The following is a 21,316-nucleotide window of genomic DNA, read 5'->3' as shown; positions in this document are numbered from 1 at the left end:
GTAAAATTTGTATGTCGATATTTAAAGGTGTTCATATTTTTATTTTTTATTTGAGTATAATTTTTTTCGTATAAATTTATTGATACACATTTTAAGTGATAGGAGTTTGTTTGTTTTAAAGCATATTCATACATTAATGTGTTACAAAAAATCAAAATGAAAACGTACTATGTTCAAGTAGGCACAATAAGCAAATAATTTAGAAGTGTATTTCTAAGATTATATTAAAAGTAAAGCTACCGCCAGTTGGGAATGTAGATTCCATCTAGAACAACCGGTACATCTCAGTTGATGCTGTTGTACCCATGTAATAACTTATTCTTAATTTATAGCATACATACTTATATAGTCTTTATGGGATTCAGATATTGGTTAAGAATTTTGAGAATACCAAAACGTTTTCGTTTGTAAACTGTCTTATAATGTGCCCCTCTGCAATAGCATTGAGTAGGGGACCGAAAGCAAATTCCAGAGGGTGCATTTATTGACCCATTGATGCATCCTTCATCGTGTGTCAGGTGGTTTCCTCGCCCACGTAAAGTACCTTGAATATACCCTTTAAATAGCTGATATAAAAATTTTCACATTATTGTAGTGTTTGCAGGAAAATAGAACCTAATTGAAGTATAATATCGTGCCCCAAAACAGTTCTAACACGACTAATATTACAATTTTTTACGCAAATCGCTAGCAAATTCGTTTATTAATATTCATGCTCAGCGTTCTGTAGTGTAACTTTAGTTTTCTTACATTTTTCGCTTTAAAGGTCAATGTGACAAGTGCAATAGATAAAAAATGAACCGTCACGTTATTACATTAAACGAAAGGCATTTAACTTAGTTACCGATTTTACTAAAAGCAGCGTGTCACGAATGCTCGGCTATAAATCACCCGGGTACCTTTGATGCTTGCAGGAGCAGTGCCGGGTGGGCTCGCGGCCGAACTAGTCGGGGCCCTGTCACGGGATTCTGAACGAACCAATACGTAAACGCGAAAGTTACGTGTTTCTATAATGTAGGATTTAAATATAAGTCTAGATGCGTTTAGTACGAGTTGATGTGCGATTTTCGCATTTCGGAATAAGATTTCTATTAAGCAAGGAGGAATAATGGGTATGCCTCTATCGTATGTATTCTGTTATAACTATTATTTTAAATTTAAATCAAACTATTATATTTTTAAAATGTAATATTATATTGTGTTTTAGATAAAATAAAAATAATGGCGCAAATATTTGATAACGACGAGCCCTTTGTTTACCGACTAAATGATAACGGTTTTGGACCAAGTCTTCTTGTAAAGGTATGTATGAAATGTAGATTACCTACATACAATATATTATTAGAGTATATTATATATGAAGTCATAAAACAAATGAAATATAATTTATATTAAACTCTGTTTTATCAATTTATGGTTTGTTAAATGTATGTATATATTTTTTTGGTGCCTAGGTTTGTACTGAGCGAGGCTGGCGATTGTACCAGGGTTACAGCGGAAGTGAGGAGAAGTGGAATCTGTGGTGGCGAACGAGCGCTTTCCCGGCCACTTCGTACAAAACATTGGGTGAATGGCAGGTGATACGTTTTTCATTTATATTTAAATGTAATTGTGTTCATATGTAAAAAGATTTTTCGCCTTACAATGTATTTACTTACTTAATTATTATTTTTTGTAGTTTAGCATACATACTTGTATATATATAAAAAAAAACTTAGCTATTATAAGGATTTCAAATATACCGAAACCTAGGTTTCTTGATACTTTTGGTATTAGTTGAGCATTATTGTATAATTATATATTTTTTTTATTTGAGAGTTAGGTTCGCTTTAGAGATTGAATCGTCTAACCGATAGATACTGACATACCTGCGCTGTAATTAAAATGGTGGAAAAGAGTAACCACTGAGTTTCTTGTCGGTTCTTCTCGTTAGAATCTACTTTTCGAATCGGTAGCATTACTTTTAATTAAACACTGTAACAAGACGACTCAAAAGTGCTTTTACAAGCCTACTTGAATAAAGGACACTTTTATTTGACAAGTTTTTTATATCCTGTAGTCGTACATGCACTGAGATAACAAAAGTTATTTCCTTTGTAATAATAATAATGATTAAGTATCTAACTCGATTACCGAAAAGCCAATTATAAAAAAAATAATGTCTTCAATATCTCGAATTACATCTACGCCGTGAATGACGCTTCTGTTTTTATGGCACGTGTTATGTATTACTAATTATATTTCCATTTTTAGGACGTTTAATTGTATGTTATATTGCTGTGTTTTTGGAAATATATAAAAATATAGTCAACGTCAATTCGCTAATTGTAGTCCTTTTCCGACTCCCGCATCCAGTCGGGTTCTACTATGATGTTTAGGTCGTCTGTCCACCTAGATATGTGTGTGCTGTGTTTTGCTAATCTGTGGTCTGTATTCTAGGACCCGTCAGCTTTAATAGCCAGCGCTATTCTAACATACGTGTCCAACTCAATGTCGTTTCAGTTCGCTAGTGCGATATCATTAGGTTAGAATATTTACGACAATCTATGAAATATATAATAAATTATATTTGAGTGTAATAAGAAATGTCTCGTCACATAAAATTATATCAAAAATATAAATCAAAATATACTTTATGCAAGTAGGCTTTTACAAGCACTTTTGAATCGTCATTTAACAAACTATTTAAAGTAAAGCTACCACCGGTTCGGAGTGTAGATTCTACCGAGAAGAACCGGCAAGAAACTCAGTGGTTACTTTTTTCAACATCTAAAAATACAGTCGTGTTAGTTAAATACAATTATATATGTATGTTATGTCTCCTGCCTGGAAGTCAACGAGCATTAACTTCACGCTTTTTTATCATCAATATAATCTTGTATCGAATAATATGCCATCAATATTTTGTTAAAATACTCGTAATTATACTCGTAAGTTGTAAGCTTTCTCAAGGCCATTTTATATCATTAAACGAATACTTTTTAAAAATAATACTAGCAATAATTGATTAAGGAATTACTAATATTCCTATTTACCGCTTCTTTTAAAGTTATCACTTGTGTTAGGAGTGGGTACGACAATAGTCAAAGGGTCAGGATTGATCCTGCGACTTTTTACGCTAGGCGTTGTGTAACCATTGCGATATTGACGCTTCAAGTATAATATGATATGATGGATCACTTGACCTCGGTGGTCTAGTGCTTAGTTATAAGGAAAAGTATGTATATATACAGAACCCGAGGTTCTGGGTTCAAAACCCCAGGTCTGTCCGATATAAAGAAATATATAGAAACCATTATACGCTCAAACTATTAGGGTTGACATAACATTGTGTGCCAATAAAATAAACAACACATAAATCATGCAAAAATGTATTTTATTAACGAATAAACACTCAAAAATGTTATATGCAATTCTGATATCTTTTAGTTTACATATAGAATAAAACATTTTTATAGGTGCTAGAGGAATGGGTGGGGTGCTTAAGTTGCCGAAACAGCTGGAACTGTAGTTGGTTATAGATATTCATTCACGTTTTCTATTGAGTTTTCTCGTGTCTACGCCTAATCCAAAGTTATGACACTGTGACAAACGTCGATAGTTTTATGACCGATGTTGCCGTTTAACAATATTTTTATTCATGTGTAACATTTTATTATATACGTCACTCGTAAAGCGAGCCTTGTCGCGATTCCGAAGGAACTGCATAAATAACGGGTATACGCATTGCTTTGTTGTCGATATTTTATCAGGTGTTTAAGTACATTTTTGAGTTGAGATACATTACAAGCGAATTATTTAGAATATACTGACATCAATCATCAATGGAATCTATATCAATATTGCGGAAGTAGTTCTGTCTGTATGTTAGATATTCACGCCTAAACCATTGAATAGAATTTGATGATTTTTTGTATAAAGCAATCTTGATCCCCAAGGAAGGGTTTTTATCTAATACAATGCATTCATGGAATATTGGTTATACCAGGAGATCACCCATGAAACTGGACTTTATTTGAGCTTATATAAGGAGAAGGTTAGGAACTTTCCCCACCACGCTTCTTCGATGTGGGTTGGGATATACGCGTGGCAGATTTTCATCCGCCGCATGGAACCTGCACGAAGTTTTCTTCCCTTACGATGTTTTCCTTCAGCACCGGACACGAGATGAATTATAGACATAAATTAAGCACATGTATTTCAACCATGAAAGCACCAGCTTGTCCCGTTTTCGAACTTAGAATCATGGGCTTAGATTCGCCTCTTGTAATCAACGGGCCAACACTATACAAAGTATAGTTTATAACACTTAAATCTAACAGTTAGACTATTTACATTAGCATATTTTAAGAAATAAATAGATACATTCCATTCTTAAATTCCTTATTTTATTGAATATAAATTCATAATATTGTTTTTTTTTTATTTCAGTTCATGAACCACATCCCTAAAGGAGGTTCGATATGTCGGAAGGATAGTCTGTCTCGTTTGCTGCGATGCATGAGGAGAATTTATGGATCAATTTATGATTTCAGGTTAGCATTATATGTATTTATTAAATATGCATTTTTTATAACGGAAGTCTTGGATTCTAACCCCGAGTCAGGCCTAATAAATACTAATAGATAGTACTTTTATTAAGAAACTAGCTGTGCTCGCGACTTCGTGCGCGTTGGAATTTAAGTTATTTTGATATTGCAGCGTGACTATATTTTTGTTTCATATGTAATTCTAAAATAAAGGTATATGTTGCTCCTTATTACGTCATCTATCTGCCAGTGAAACTCCCGTCAAAATTGGTTCAGCCATTCCAGAGATTAGCCGGAACAAACAGACAGACAGACAAAAATTGTAAAAAACATACATATGCATTTAGTAAAAAGCGGTTTAATATTTCAAACAGACACTTCAATTTTATTATATGTATAGATTCTAGTTAAAGGCCAGAGATAGAGAAGAACTGCTAACACACGTTAAGCCGTTGTGTCGAATGCCAACTAATCTGTACCAATATTATATAGAGGTAGTTTTTTATAGGAAGGGTGTACCATCCGGAACTACTAATCCAATTCTAAAAAAAATGTTCACTGGTAGAAATCTGAATTATTCGGAGTATTATAGAATACAAATTATATTAATATCATGCATATTAGCCGAGTTAACAAAATTTCTGTCTAACAAGGAAGGTAACATGTACATCTTAAAAAATATATATATTGAGAAGATGTCACTGATTCAAAATAAAGTGCAACCAAAACATCGAAACGGGCGGTCGGATAACAGACCGTAAGAATTAAATTTTGAACTTTCTTAATAAGTTGCACCCTTGTGAAGCCCTTCGTTTCGCTTGTCGTAAAATAATAAGAAGTTAATTCACACTTGTGCAATGTATTTCTTTCGCACTTAAATGCTTCCCGTCGCCTAGACCCAAATTCAGGCCATTATAAAAAAAATAATTTGTAATAAACTATATAAAATATACATATTAATATATATCGAGTGCCGAATAATGATGGATTATTACATGACGTATGTAAAATCTATTCAAAATATGTTTTATAAGTTAGTCATACTGTCAGTTAAAAATAACTTTTAGTTATTACGATAGAATGTCCTGAATATGACGTAATATTGTAATTTTATTACCTTTACGATTTTAAAATACGTAATTAATAATTTGAATAGAATATTTGATGACAAAAACAAAGAACAAATCATTGAATTTAAAATATCCAATAAAAAATCAACACGCAAAATCATAAATTCTAATCGAGGTTGTAAAATGAAGGGGGGTAATTTTACCCACAATATTTTTGTACTCGTTGTTTTTGTGCTACGTCGGAACTGAGAATTTCAATAATTTAAAAATTATTTTAATTTTAAATGTTTACCTGTTGCGTGTATATTTACGACTTAGGCATTTTAAGCGTTGACCTTTGGCCAATAAAATATACTTATTAATCCGGCTGACATAAACTTAAAATGACAATGTTTTTTATGGTTTAGGTGGATAGGCAAATAGTGACATTCCTTACATTGTCAGTCCGTCACCAATCTTGGGAACAGAGATGTATCATTTATTTCCTCTATTTACAAATTCAATTATTGAAAACTATATCTATTATGATCTATTTATAGCAAATGAAAAAATTAAAAAAAAAAAAACGTATTTTAGAATCCGTAATTTTATTAAAATAAAAACATTTCTTCGTCGACTTCTAGTCAGCGAAATCCCCCCGTCAATAAGAAGATTCATGTTTTATCTCATTACATTTTATTATAATATTTAAGTTATGTTATGCTTGTCAATAGAAATTGGTAGACATTATCCGTTATTTCCTATAACATCTAACTATAATCGAAGGTTATAAAATTAGCGAATTATACATTATACCAATAACAACAATCAACAAAAACTTCCAATACGAAATATCAAGCTATTAGGCAGAATAGTAACTTTCGTTGATCGTATTTTGTTCACGCATGTTCTGATCTGTCAGTTCTTATTGCGCAGGGAATAGAGTTCAGTTTGTTCCAAGTATTTGTGGACCTCTATACTTTGGGGACTCGTGTCAATCGTTTCACGTCATTGGCTATTTGAATGAACCCACGCGGTTGTTGCGTGCGGCACGGTATTGTAAATACTTTTCAAAATACGCTGAAAAATATCGAAATCGTCTCTTTAATTTTATTCGAGTGTAATGAGAAATTTCTCGTCGATAAGATGTCAATATTTTAATAAAAATTTAAATTATAAGCTTTCTTCGTCCCATTTTATATTACTAAGAGGATGATATCGGTGGATGACTTGACGACTGCCTCGTGGGTCTAGTGACTAGTTATAAAGTTATACATATGTCGATCCCAAAAAATCCAGGTCTTTCCAGAGTGGGATTTAAAGGTCACGAGGCCCTGGGGTCACAAAGGTGAAGAGGCCCTGGGCCAACAGATGCGCGGGGACCCTAATAATTATATTATTAATTAATTTCTGTCAGTAAGTTATAATTTATTTACCTGTATCGGTAACTTTTAAAACAATAATTAGTTACATTTTTATAATATGACTATGTCTAAATATTTGTTAACTCGTCGGAACCTTATCTGTGGAGGCCCCAGGGCAGTTACCCTGATTGCTCTCCTCTAAATCCGGACCTGGGTTTTTCTGTCAAAATTCCCAGTAACAGCACGAAGCTTAGAAGCTGAAATTCTGTACACTACCGTGATATGAAAGCAAGTAAAGCCATTGGTCCTGCGCCTGAACTCTTTCCGGTCGTGTTGGATTTGCCTTCCATCGGATTATGAGTGTATCTGTGTTTACGCACTTGTGTATGTATGTGTAGTTGGCTAGCTAGCTAGATAGCTAGCTAGCTATAGGTTGGTGACCGCGTTCGAAATCGGCCAGTCAGTACATCATCAGTAGTGAATGGTACCTATATATATATGCTTACCCTTTTAGCCAACTAATTCAATTGCTAATTCACGATTCGAGTTATGGGTCTTATTTCCTTTAATGAAGGCTTGGAGATTATTTCATCTTACTGGTTTGGTATCATAAACACAAATGATGTTATGAATATTTAGTACTACTTACCTGGTTTGAACCCACAATCTGAGCTTAATATTCACCTATTCTTACCACTGGGCCATTTCGCCATGAAATTATAGATAACATTAATTTAAAAGTATCAGACCGCAAAAGTTCTGAAGACATCATTCCAATATTAACCTATTTATAATAACTTCAGTATAATTATGTTTAGAACAAAATAGTAAGAAATTTAGTTCTCGCGGATATTAAATTAGCGAAGTTTATTTAAGGTCGAATTAGATATTGTTCGTACGGGGACGAAGGTGAAGGTTGGAGGGAATATTAAATTATAGTCGGGTTATATTAATGAATCGTAATTACGCCAAGTGGTACCGCGGCTCGCGTGACTCTCCTACGAAAAAGTCAATGCCATAGTTTTGTTTTATAAGGAATTATTGTGATGACGTTTTAGCTATGAGTAGCAACTGGTTTGCACGCTACTTTCAGTTTTTAAACAACTAGAAAGAAAAAAATTAAACTTTCTATTTTGTTATAGAATTCAATTATATATAAATTAGGCAAATTAATACGTGTCTCTTTTTTACATGAATTCTATGACTATTTTCAATATTGTAAACTTGAGGAAAACATATGAATTGTTTCGTGTTTCGAATTATTTCCTTGTAACCTTATTTCTTATATTTTAGGGTTCCGTACCTCTAAAGGAAAAACTCTTATAAGATTACTTCGTTGTTCGTTTGTTTGTCTATCCGTCAAGGCCCTTTTTCCTTAGAAAGCGTATACATATGAAGATGAAATTAATACCAAATACTGAGGTCTGTGGTCCCCCTTAGAGCTGTGAAAAAATCAAACTTCTAATCTACGCAATCAAAAGATATGGCCGTTGGCCCATACATTTGCAAAGGGAATTAAAACAATATATGGTACTTCCCGTTGATCTAGAACCATGAAATTTGGCAAGAAGCAATATTTTTTAGGAGAAAATCCGAAAACCGTAAATTTGTTGCTAGATCAGTGTCTGTTTGTCTATCTATGTGGAGGTACAGAACCCTCAGTGCGCGAATCCGACTCGCACGTGTCGGGTTATTATTTATTGATGTAATAGCTAGTTGATAGCTATCAAACTAAATAACGAAATAAAAATTGTCAAACAGAGGAAGAAAAGAACTGAATTGTTTTGTCTTTGTAATGTCACGTTACAAATGTTTTATATCTATTATTACTATATAGATATAAAACAGCTTAAAGGCGAGCATTCGACTCTCTATGTATACTTTGCAAACGTTTTGCAAACAAACGTCTGTTTACAATCTATTATTAATTCCATCACTCACGATTCGATGAAACAGTGAGCTGAGTAGTTGGATAGCTAGTTATTCTAACTCCAATAAGCAATACTTGGTTTTTTGATGAATTGGATGACAATGAGATATATGATGTATCCTGAGACCTGAATTCTAGTCCTGACAGGCACACTGGTACAAATTACTAAACTCTTGGATATACAGGGATATGTAGAAAAAGTATATTTTATACGAACTATTTTTTAAGTCTCGGAGAACAGCTAGTTATACCATAATAAAAACGTGTTAATACATTTTTTTTTAAAAGTGTAAATATATATAATAATTTCAGCCCGCCCTGCTTTCATCTGCCTCTGGAATACGCGAAGTTGGTTTCGGAGTGTTCTCGTTTAAGACGCAGCGACGACACGACCGGGCCCAGCGTGGTATGGATACACAAGCCAGTCGCTCAGAGTCAGGGACGAGGAATATTCCTATTTAGGGTAACATATATATATATAAGATTTTTTCTGGTATTCTTTTTATTAGGACGACACAGTTAATGAAACACAATTGAGTTTCTCTGTAAAAAGAGATTTATTTGTTTAATTTTACAATAATAAAAAATAAAATAAAAGTTTGTATTTACCTACCTAGGCATTATTTTACAAAAATAATATTTACGCACCTGTAAAAAGAGAAACGACATTTAATGTTTATTTATTAACAATGTCTGTTCCTAAATCACAAGATACTTTATACTTTACTTTTCACAATCACGAGATTGATTCTAGGTTAATATTTTTCATGGCTAACAAAATTTAGTTGTCATGTCACTGCGCGTTCGATGACGGTTTATGCGCGGAATTCAAATTAAAGAAAAATACATTTTTTTTCTTTACATATATACAATTATTATTTCTATATTATTTGTCTATCCTACTTCTAAGTAACATTAAAAATATTATAATTCATCGAACATCTCAACCGATCGTCGTGAAATTTAGTGTATACGTATGTTATAAATGTTATAAGCTTTAAGTAATGTTGTGATTATGGATAAAGACCTTCTATATGATGCTTGTGTAAACTAATTTTATATTCGCAAGATTTAAAAGGTCGTTTACGTACGTGATCTTGGACACGTAAAATTACATGAATGTGACTACTTGGATTTTTTTAGATGTTATCTGTATGAAACAGCTTATTTATCTGAATTGAACAAAAAAAAAAACATTAAAACATTAAATGAGTTAACAGGATAAAGTGTCACGAATATGATTTGAATCTGTGTTGTTTTATGTGAATGTTTATCTTATATTATTGCCATGTGTATTTGTGCGTTTTTTGTAGGCACACTAATATTTTGGTACAATTACCAAAGTATTAGTTATTAGTAGACCCAATGGTCAATAGAAAGTGGTGATAGACATTGCAACTGTAAGAAATATTGACCATGCTTTACATCGCCAATTCTATATCAACCTTGGGAACTGAGATGTTATGTCCCCTGTGTCTGTAACAATACTAATGTTGCAGATGTGCTCGCGCATAGAACTACCATCAATAACATGTGCGTGGATGTGTGTTGTTATTATTTCGGCCCATTTTTAGACATTGTAATATTTTGCTTTAACTTTATCAATCTGTTCAATTTCACTCATTTAGAACTCAAAACTTATAAAAATAAAAATAGTAAGATATATTTATTAATAAAACTCAATCTTAGAAAATTTAATCGACTCGACTCTTGTTCACTAAGCTAGGGAGTTACTTTAGGATCTTGTGCTTTCCCAAACAGTGTATTATTTTATTGGAGCTATATGAGAGTACTTCAACAAACAATAGACGGCGCCATTTTATGTGCTGTGTTTACCTCGAAAGATTTTATCGTCGTCGTTAGATGTGATATGACTAATAATCTTGTCAGGTGTGAGGTTCATGTGTACAGCTGACGCATACTATGTCACACGTTTATGCAAAACATATACGTCATTATTACTTTTTTTTTTCCACATTTGAAGCCTTATATTGCACACTAGCAGTATGATTCTGTAAGAATTAACTTTTTATCGCGATCGAAATGTTGACAAGTGACTTATAGTGACAGGCTATTTTAATACGTGTAACGTATCCTATCCTATCAATTTTTTAATTATTATAGTCGAGGTTGAAGTGTCAGAATGTGATCTAACATTTTTACCTCGTGCTCTGCGGTGGGTTTCGAGTTTCTTCTTACAGAATAGCTCTACTGAGCTTGATAAGTTAACGTTCGCGGTCGGTTCACCCATTGTTTTTACGAACTCAATTATTGTCTATATATTAGCTAGTAGAGATACTACGACTTTCCACTTCCAACGTCAGAGGTAAACGCAGCTCAGAAAAAAAACAAAGTTACAGATTTTGTTGCAACGTTACAAAAATAATCTATTTTAGGAATTCTTGTTTTTAATGAGATTAGAAGTAACATGGCGTTATTTACAAATCCATAATTTATTGTTAACAATATCGTGATCCTTACGTTTGTAATGGGCATAAGTTTTAGGCTGAATTGCTGTACAGAGTACAAGTAAACACGCGATTGAGGCAGGTCATACGTTTCGCCTACGTTAATGCTTAGAAATATACTACAAGTACGCATAACATAAATATACTAGGGTAGGGTAGGACCAAAAGTCCGCGACATGGAAGATTTGAAAATAAAATGATAAAACTATTATTTTATTTAATATAAATGACCTTAAAACATTTAATCGATCAGGATAATATAATTATTGTAATCTTTAAAAAACTACATAGTCTTCCTGAGTTCATTGTTGTCTGAATTTTGTTACCTATTTGACTTTTTTTTAAATTTAGAAACAAGTATGTATTACGTCTTAAATTGTGCGTGTACGTTAGGTGCACGCAGAGTACGAACTCTATTTGTTGCAAATGCTGCGATGTTAGCGTCGTTTATAAGCGCGTTATCTTGCGAAGGAACGCTTTTGAATAATTTTCCTTATATTTGACAACTTCTTTTGGTCCCGCTAGTACGTATTGTTCTTTTGTAAAAAGTGTTGCTCTGTATCTCGGTGACTGTAGATTCATTTCTAAAGAATTTTTTTTTTTTCTAACTATATTAAATTAGTAAAAATCCTTTATTCTGATGGTTAGTGGTCACCACCGCACATAGACATCGGCGCTGTAAGAAATATTAAACATACTTTGCATCGCCAATGCGAGATCAAACTTGGAACAAAGATGTTATTTTATCTGTAGTTATACTGGCTCATTCAACCTTTAAACCGGTTCACGACAATAATAAACGTTGCTATTTTGTGGTAAAATATCTGATGAGCGGGTGGTACCTACCCAGACGGTCGTGCACGAAGCCCTATCATCAAGTCCTAAAAATCTTTAGTCTATAATATACCTTACTTACTCGTATAATATACCTTAATTTTCTGTTTAATATATTGTATTGTATATGTTCGAGTATGTTTAACTGATAGATTTAAAACTTTGGACGGTTGTTGTTGGGATATGTCACGTGCACGACGCTTTCTAGTATAGTCGTACACGCGAGTCGTATCGAATTATTTACAAACAAAAAGGAGGAATTACAACGCGACACGCGGTTTACTTAATATATTTTAACACGAAAGTTGCGATATTTTGGTAAAGTGCCTAAAGTTCAGGTCCTATAGACAGATTTTGTTTTTCTTTATATTCATATAGGTGATACTCTAATCTGAACTGTTATAATACAATCCCTTGCTTCTGGTGAGGAATTCCTCTTAGGTTCATAGGCATATCATGAAGACACACCTTTACAAGAACTTCGGAATTTTAAATTTAGCAAACTAACTAACTAAACAGTCGATTTTAGTCGATTACAATTTAAATTGTATATACATAGGTATGTTGTTTCTATACAGAAAACCAAAATCTATCTATAGTCTCGTGAACAAGACATTCGTAGATAATGTCAAAATATACCCGTTTTAAATACTTTTAGTTGGTAGGAAGTACTGTAACGTAATGTTCGAAATCAAAAATAGTGATGAGAAAATATGTACCTATGCGATGTAATCTACTCCAGCCAGAGAAATAAAGTAAATAAATAAAATAGGCAAAACGTCAACACCCGTTGGTGACGAATAAATAATAACTAATCACCTGTACGAGGTATTCGTTGCAAAAATTACAGATTTTTCTCTAAGGGCTTGAATAAATTATATTTCAATTTAGTTTTATTTTGTCTATATTTAATTACAGAGTGTTTGCGATATGCGCTGCGGTGGACCAGCTGTTGTTCAGAGATACATCGAGCGGCCGCTTCTCATCGCGGGCTACAAGTTTGATCTTCGTCTGTACGTCTGCGTCCCTGGATATAGGCCGCTCACGGCTTATATGTACGCCGAAGGTCTCGCTAGGTTCGGTAAGTCAATAGGAATATAACGGAAAAAATCTCACCAAATATATCTCCTATATTTTGTTATTATTTAATAACAGAGATGTTTGCACGTTTTCGGGAATTTTCTTGATATACAGTGGCGTAGCTAGGTGGATAGGGCCCCGGTGCATAGAAAAAGAATCGGGCCCTCACCCCCTCTTTAACTTATATTGCCCTAATTTTATTATAGATAGGAATAAGAATAGGTTACAGGATACAGTGAGTTGAAGTTATTATTATTAGGATAAATCCATACGTCATCTATATTCAAAGCTCTTTTCAAAGCTTAGGTTAGAAGGCCCCTTGAGCTTCGGGGCCCTGCTGCGCTGCACCACCTGGTCCTACGATAGCTACGCCACTGTTGAAACCATTGCTCCCACATAAGAGTTACCTACTGACTTTGCGGAAGACTAACAGAGATAATTAGTTTGTATTAATTCCTAATACCTTATAATGTAATGAATTTCATATAATCGTTCGTTCTAATTTTCAACGTAATTTATAGTAACCTTCCTTTAATATTTTTTTTTTCTATTACAGGTACAGATAAATATACATTAACCGATATCCACAATCCATACAGGCATTTAACGAATTCCTCACTTAATAAAACTGGACCGAGGTACGCGGAATGCAAGGACAGGATTGGCAGCGGTAAATTTTTATACTAGTTAAACACGTGGTCCATTTACTAGTCTTACTATAAATACATCCATCTATCAGTGCCATCTGGACGTTAGTTGAAGCTCTCCTATACATTTGTGCTAAGTGTATTTAATAGATGGCGTTAGTAGTATGAGCCTTGTATTCAGGTTGCAAGTGGACTCTGAAGCAAGTGAGGCGCGCCCTCGTCGGCAGATGGGGCGCGGTGGAATGGCTCGTCTGGCAGAGGATAAGGGCTCTCGTTACGCTGACGTTGCTGGCACAAGCAGCGGGAACTCCCCCCGCGAGGAACTGCTTTGAATTTTATGGTTTTGATGTACTTCTTGATGATAGTTTGAAACCTTGGCTGATTGAGGTAATCATTAAGTGAGTTTTAGATACTATGCTAGGTACGGTTTTATTATAATGTCTTAATAATAGTATGAAGATCATAATATTTTTCAAAAATAATATAATAATAATAATAATAAATCATTTATTTCGGACTATATGTCCATTTTGTTAGTAACAATTATCTTATCCTAATGTCAGTACAATAAAAGCCTCCTTGAATAAAGTATACATATTTTGATTTTGATTTTATATATGGTGTTGGTACATAATTACATTATTTGATTCATGTTATCTTTAATTTGTTATTTTAGTATGCCTGCATGTTTTTGGAAACCGAAAGTAGAGTTTCCTAGACAAACATAAGAATAGTAGGTATAAAAAATAATGACTGATCAAAATCTAAATATACTTTATTTAAGTAGGCTTTTGCAAGCACTTTTGAATCGTCATTTTAAAACTAATTTAAGTGAAGCTATCACCGGTTCGGAATGCAGATTCTACCGAGAAGAACCGGCAAGAAACTCAATAGTTACTCTTATCAAACATTTAAAAATATAAAGTCATGTTCGTTAAATACAATTATATACCATCCTACCTGGAATTCCTGGAAGGCAAGGAGTATTAGCTCCACGCTTTTTTATCATCTGTATAATCTTGTATTGAATAATATGCCTTCTGTATTTTTTACAAATGACTTGAATTATGAATGACTTGGTCATGTATAAAAGATAGTTTAGGTATAGCCATAACAACGGAAGAAAGCAAACACGAATTCTAAGCAATTTGCTAATAGCCCTGCTATATTGTACACTACTAATACTTCTTGATTAATAAATATTTATTTATAACACAAAGCTATTCCACGTAATAACTTACATTTTCTTTAATTTAATTTTCATAGTTCCGATAAGAGCTTCGTTAATGTTCAAAACGTCATTTTTTAAGTCCATAATGAATGTTATAGATTATTCGAGCTCTCGACCAATAAACCGTGATATAGTTTGAATCTAAACTACATGATTATAGTAAAACAGTGCGTTTATTGTAAAGCGAATATGATCTTTGTTTAGTAAATAAATTTAATTTGACATAAAATACTATAAAAATAAGTATGTTTCATAGTACTATATTCATCAAAGTCGTTATCGGTCATAAATGCTGTGGCTTAAAATGTGTCAATGCTGGTGTTCCACAAGGTTGCGTTCTATTACCCACTGTTCTTCTTCTGCATACGAATGACATGTTTCAAAACAAAAATAAAATTTTGATAACTAATTCTTTGCTTTTTTTTATTAATTACTCACAATATACTTTCAGGTTAATTTATCACCAGCACTTGGTGCGGATTGTGAGGCCGACGTCATCGTGAAACAGCCTATGCTGCACGAACTATTCGACCTGTTGGGTCTACCCATGAGGCACACGGGCCTAAGCTTACTCCAAGGTCCTACACAACCACTCAATAAGTACGACATCATTAATTTATATTATCATTTAATTTTTCATTTATAACAGAAAGGCTGGTTTCTAATAATATCTGAGGGTCCCTATATCCAAAACGGAGGCCCTCCTCTTCCACGGTCCACGGAGAGGACCCCCACGAGGGGCGAGTATCACCGTCCAGGGGACGATGATCAAGTTGCAGGCCCAGGTGAAGTATCTGGGCCTGATCCTGGACGGACGATGGAGCTTCGGGCAGCACTTTATCCAACTCGGCCCGAGACTCATCAACGCCGCTGCCGCCCTCGGCCGCCTCCTACCGAACGTAGGACGGCCTGGGTCGCTGTGCCGGCGCCTTTACGCCGGCGTAGTGAGGTCGATGGCGTTGTATGGTGCCCCAATCTGGGTGGACGCCCTCACCGCTAACAACCGGGCCCTCCTGCGAAAGTCGCAGAGGGTCATAGCGGTGAGAGGCATCAGAGTAATATGAACCAATAATATGAACCATACTTTGTACTTAAATAATCCTCATTGTCATATACCTAATTAGATATTTCTTTATATTGAACTTATACATTCATATAAAGAAATTTACAATCCTCTTCAAGATTATCTTTAGTCAAAATATAATCTATGATAAATATTTTTTTCATTTTACCTGCGATGTAACCTACTAACCTATCTAGATTCTATCATCACCGAGTAAAAATGATCTAAATACTCTTTTATTTATTTCCAAACTATTCGCCGACAAAGAAGTGGTAGTCACCTCCACAATCGAAGCCGCCAAAGACCTGAAAGAACAACTTACACACCGATTTGGCGAAAAAGCTAAATCAAGGGTACGAACTATGGCATCCGTGCTAGTGAACGGGTTCAACGAGACCATAAAATGTAACCGTCTTACGGTCGACGAAGCCCTCATGAACCACTTCGGAGCCATAGTAATGGCGGCACAGCTGTCCGGAGCTAGCGAGGTGGTCCTCATCGGAGATATCAACCAGTTGCCTTATATCGACAGAGAAAATCTGTTCGAAATGAGGTACTGCCGACCAAGCCTGACAACAAACATCACCCGTGAGTTATCCTGTACGCACCGAAACCCCATGGACGTCGCATACGCCATTAGCTAGGTCTACCGTAACATCTACTCTGCAAGCCCCATCGTCCACTCCCTCAAAATGGAGAGATTTACTGACGCCAACATACCATCCGACCAAACCAAAACCCTATATCTGGCCCATACGCAGGAGGAAAAGAAACTCCTGATGGACCAGGGATACGGAAAAGGTGAAGGGTCAAGCGTCATGACCATCCATCAATCTCAGGGACAGACCTACGGCGACGTTATCATAGTCCGATCGAAGAATGTGAGGCTCCGTATACACGAAAGTGTTCCTCACGCAGTTGTGGCAATCACTAGACACACTAACACCTGTGTCTATTACACGGACGATGGTAGCGACGCTATCGGCAGATTCATCGGCCGAGCGGCGGGTGTTTCAGAAAAGACCATCCTAGAGCACAGCCTTAAGACATCTATACATAAACGCGACATCAGAGTCGCCGAGGCTGTGCTTTCTCTGATCGAGCAATTAGGATTAAAAAATAAAAAAAAAATCATCGTATACAGTATTTTTATATATTATTTATTATGGACTATTTATATATTATTTTAAATTGAAAAAACAAAAAAAATGTCAGTGTAGGTCACGTCTTCCAAGAAGACGACAAGCTTGAAGTCCAGCGAAGATCTGCTGATGTTCAGTAAAAATATAAAATAACGCCACAATTTATAAAAATAAAATGTAAAAAAAGGTACGGACAACTGTGAGCCCGTGGATGTTGTAAAGTAAAAAAAAAAAACTTCGCCGATTCGCCTTGTGCTAAATTATTCTCAAATGTATAATGGCGATCGCTAAAACCTGTATAGAACGGTAGAACAACATTGTTGATGTGCTGCAGCGCCATTTAGGAGCGAGTTATAACAAAATTGATTTATGAATCTTCTCCACGAAAATACATAATATATATGCCAACTCATAGTGATCGCTCAACCAGGATCGAAGTCTATTAATGTCAAACGAATATATAGATATGAATCTTCTGTATGTAAGGATACTGTTGGACCGATTTGGATAAAATTATATGTGTATATTTGATTGGGTGGGTTTAGTACGGTCTCGATAAGTGCCGCGGCAATTGGAAAGCAAATAAAATTCTTATTTCAACCGGACGAAGTCAGGACAAGCAGCTTGTACCTATCTTTTAGATCAATTGTTATATAGTAGTTAAAGTTAAACATTGTAAAATCTTTCTTAAATTCAGGTAATTTTTTCATTCCCGCCTTCGACTTTATACTTTAACTTTACTTTAAAGTGAAACTAAGTTTAAATAAATTTAAATACAATAAAACTCAATTTAATATTTGATTTTGATTAACTCAACTAAGGTCCTCGAATCGGTCGTTAAGTTAATGCAAATATTATACCATCGTTCTAAGAATCATTGTTTTATTACGAGTTTAAATTAAGAACCCTTTGGTAATTTCAGTTACAGTTCTGAAGATGAGAGCGGAGTGTCAAAATTGGTCGGGTCCCGCGTGTCCGCGGTGGGACAGTCCCGCGTGTCCGCGGCGGGACAGTCCCGCGTGTCCGTGGCGGGCGCGCGCCGCGGGACGCGCCGGGCGCGGCGGCGGCGCGCGCTGCCCGTGCACTGCGTCACCTTACAGGCGCCGACGACTGAAAACTTTCCGGTCTCAGTAAGCTGTCGCTCAACTTGTTTTGTTTTCAGTGGATGTTCACTTAATTTGGTGGTCGGGCTTTGTTCAGGCCGGCTTGATGATGAGTGAGCCGGTCTAACGACAGGCACAGAGGACATAACATCTTAGTCCCCTTGGTTGGTGGCGCTTTGGCGATGCAAGGAATGGTTAATATTTCTTACAGCGCTAATTTAAATATGTGGTGGTACTTTTCATAAGGTCGCCCATTTGACAGTCCGTCAACCGATATCGTAGAAAGGTATTTATACAGATTTTCAGCGGAGATTAACCAACTGAACATACCACATTATAGTCCACAAATAAATGTACTCTGTAGTACCTCACCAGACTCTAGACGATAACTAATCCGGGGTTTAAGCTCAGGATCTCTGGATCTGTGGTCTTATAAACTAGCCAATGTCGAGGAGGCGGTTAATAATATCAATTCATTCCATTAAAAATATAGGCAGACGACTTTTTATTAGTAATTATTATTTAAGTTATTAAGATCATTCATTTAATTTAAATAATTACTGTAGAACAAAAAAAACTTTGTTGTAGGATTTACACGAAAAACCTAGAGATGTACGAGAAACGGGCCGGTTGTACAAGAATTCATCTGGTTTAAGTTCTGACGGCATAGAGATCCAGGTGTGTATATTTGTACTTAATTATATGAGATTAATCGCATTGCCATTATTTATTCCATTCTTGTTTTCGAGTTAATTTAATATTTCAAAATATACTTTATTCAAGTAGTCTTTCTTTTAATCGTTACTTTAGAGGATTATATTAAATGCAATGCTTTTTACTTACAAACATAAATTATACTAAGAAGAACTGGCAAGAAACTAGGACGTAGGTACTCTTTTCCAGCATTTGAGATTGAAAGATCGTCGATCAAATTTAATTAATTTTATTATATCCCGCCTAAAAATCGACAAGTACTAACTCCACACTTTTTTATCATCTATATAATCTTGTGTTGTTGTTTTAAAATTTACAAACACCCAGATTTTATAATACTAAACTACACTTCGTCTTATTCGTAGAAAAGCTGTCTTATATATTAGTATACGAATTGACCGCAGCCCCCGTCGGGTGCGGCCGTGACATCCGCGGACGCAGTCGACGAAACCTGGCGCGGCGGTTACGCGACCGCGGCGTCCCGGCGGAAGATGCTGAGTGCGTGCGCCTGGGGTAATGGCGTGCGTTGGGACCGCGCCGCGGGACGGGTCGGCCAGTGGGTACGGATATACCCCCATACTTTGCAGAACGAAGACCAGGTATTTTTCATATTGTTATAAGCCGAGTAAATAGATAAATTAATATAAAATGACGGCTTGTACATGCAATATAAAACTTAAATTTAAATAGCTAATATCTACTCTTTGTGATCCATTATTTTTGGCAGTTATGGAGACCCGTCGATCCCATGATTTAATTGCTAAGCGTGTCTATTTGCATAAGTCTATTTGCACCTAAATATGCACTTGATGAGGATGTTGAAAATAAACATCTAATTAAGTTGACGGTCTTTAATGTCGGCGACTTTATAATTACGACTTTAATAATAATATAGTATGTTTTTATAGGAATAACTAACATTACTCTCCGTTCTTTTTTTATAGTTGCAAGTGGAAGACGCAAGAGAAAGTGTTGCTCACGTGTCAAAGTTGTTGCGCGCAGCACGTGAAGTCGCCCGGGACGGCGGACGGGACGGCGGACGGGACAAGCGTGTCCCGCGGGACGGAAGCTGCGACGCGTTTTTCGATGCCGCACTTCGGAGAAAACTCGCTTATGGATCGAATTTTGAAGTGTGGCTACCACCTTTCTAAAGTGTTCAATTTTAAATTAGTTAGCGATAATAAATGCTTTGCTCAAAAATTGTTTTATATTATAAATCATGAAAGCAATAAAAATATAATCCGTTTGAAAATAGTATTAAAGAGTAAAATTATTAACAGTTTTGTGAGAAACTAATGTAAGCTCTTTTTTGAGTAACGTAATATCGAAATACAGGCTGGTTATGGATTGGTATACGCAGTCCATGTAATAAAATAACATGTTGTCATCATTTAATCGATGATGCCGTATACAGTAGCCGAATTATAAGGACCGGTGGTCGCCCATTGGTCGAAATTCGACCGTAATTCATTGCTAATAAAATGCGTCGATTTGAAAAATATGTGGAAAATAAGTGAGGCTCAACTGGATGATACCTTGTCACTACTACAGTAAAAAAAATCAAAATATCATTAATTTTCATATTTAACATGACGTGTGATGTCATTGGCAGTATATGCTTAAACTATGAATGTTTCATATTAAATATTATGTAGATAAACGTGTATGTGTTCAACGTATCGTATTTCTAATGAATATTTTATAAAATATCAGCTTTCTGCACTCCGTCTCCACATAAACTTTAATGTCAATTATCACACACCTCCGGCCGCGTCTTTTCGTTAAAAAAGGTGTACAAAGTTTTTGGTTCACGTATTCATATAGGTTGAATCTAGGTCCACCATTCATCATTATATTTAAGGACTTAATGTTGATAATTCTTATGTTGATTATATTGTAAAAAAACAAATTAAAACTCTGACTTACACAGTACTAATAAAGATATAATATTAACGACGATTAAAGAATACTAGTATATATCTTGCAGTACGGGTGTCTAAGGGCGAAGATGGGCGCCTACCACCAGATGGCACCTGGCCACCATTAGAAATAAAAATAGATAAGATACGAGTGTTTGATTAATTGGACTATCTCGAGTGGTCTCATTCTAAACGGATTTTATTTTCTCGGAAACTGTGGGATCCCAAAAAAATATATTATAT

General features: G+C 35.1%; 1 protein-coding gene across 1 annotated transcript; it reads left to right on the top strand.

Annotated features, from left to right (window-relative positions):
* Window positions 1–1,211: 1,211 nt before the first annotated feature.
* On the top strand, window positions 1,212–20,354 carry LOC113393179 (probable tubulin polyglutamylase TTLL2). The gene is made up of 13 exons (XM_026629920.2): window positions 1,212–1,302; window positions 1,455–1,577; window positions 4,432–4,535; window positions 9,185–9,335; window positions 13,093–13,255; window positions 13,811–13,924; window positions 14,083–14,288; window positions 15,584–15,732; window positions 18,260–18,296; window positions 18,351–18,467; window positions 19,029–19,118; window positions 19,559–19,753; window positions 20,099–20,354. Exons 1-13 carry the CDS (start codon window positions 1,222–1,224, stop codon window positions 20,303–20,305), a joined length of 1,737 nt encoding a protein of 578 aa, XP_026485705.2. The 5' UTR covers window positions 1,212–1,221; the 3' UTR covers window positions 20,306–20,354.
* Window positions 20,355–21,316: the final 962 nt, after the last annotated feature.

This window comes from Vanessa tameamea, chromosome 6 (genome assembly GCF_037043105.1).
Source record: "Vanessa tameamea isolate UH-Manoa-2023 chromosome 6, ilVanTame1 primary haplotype, whole genome shotgun sequence".
Taxonomy (NCBI): Eukaryota; Metazoa; Arthropoda; class Insecta; order Lepidoptera; family Nymphalidae; genus Vanessa; species Vanessa tameamea.
This window is presented reverse-complemented; position numbering and strand designations above follow the sequence as displayed.

Excerpts from the sequence above, each read along its gene's own strand:
- LOC113393179 (XM_026629920.2), top strand. The coding sequence starts at position 1,222 with ATGGCGCAAATATTTGATAACGACGAGCCCTTTGTTTACCGACTAAAT. Across the intron at positions 18,468-19,028 it reads CTGAAAACTTTCCGGTCTCA|GATTTACACGAAAAACCTAG; the intron begins GTAAGCTGTCGC and ends ACTTTGTTGTAG. Across the intron at positions 19,119-19,558 it reads CTGACGGCATAGAGATCCAG|CCCCCGTCGGGTGCGGCCGT; the intron begins GTGTGTATATTT and ends AATTGACCGCAG.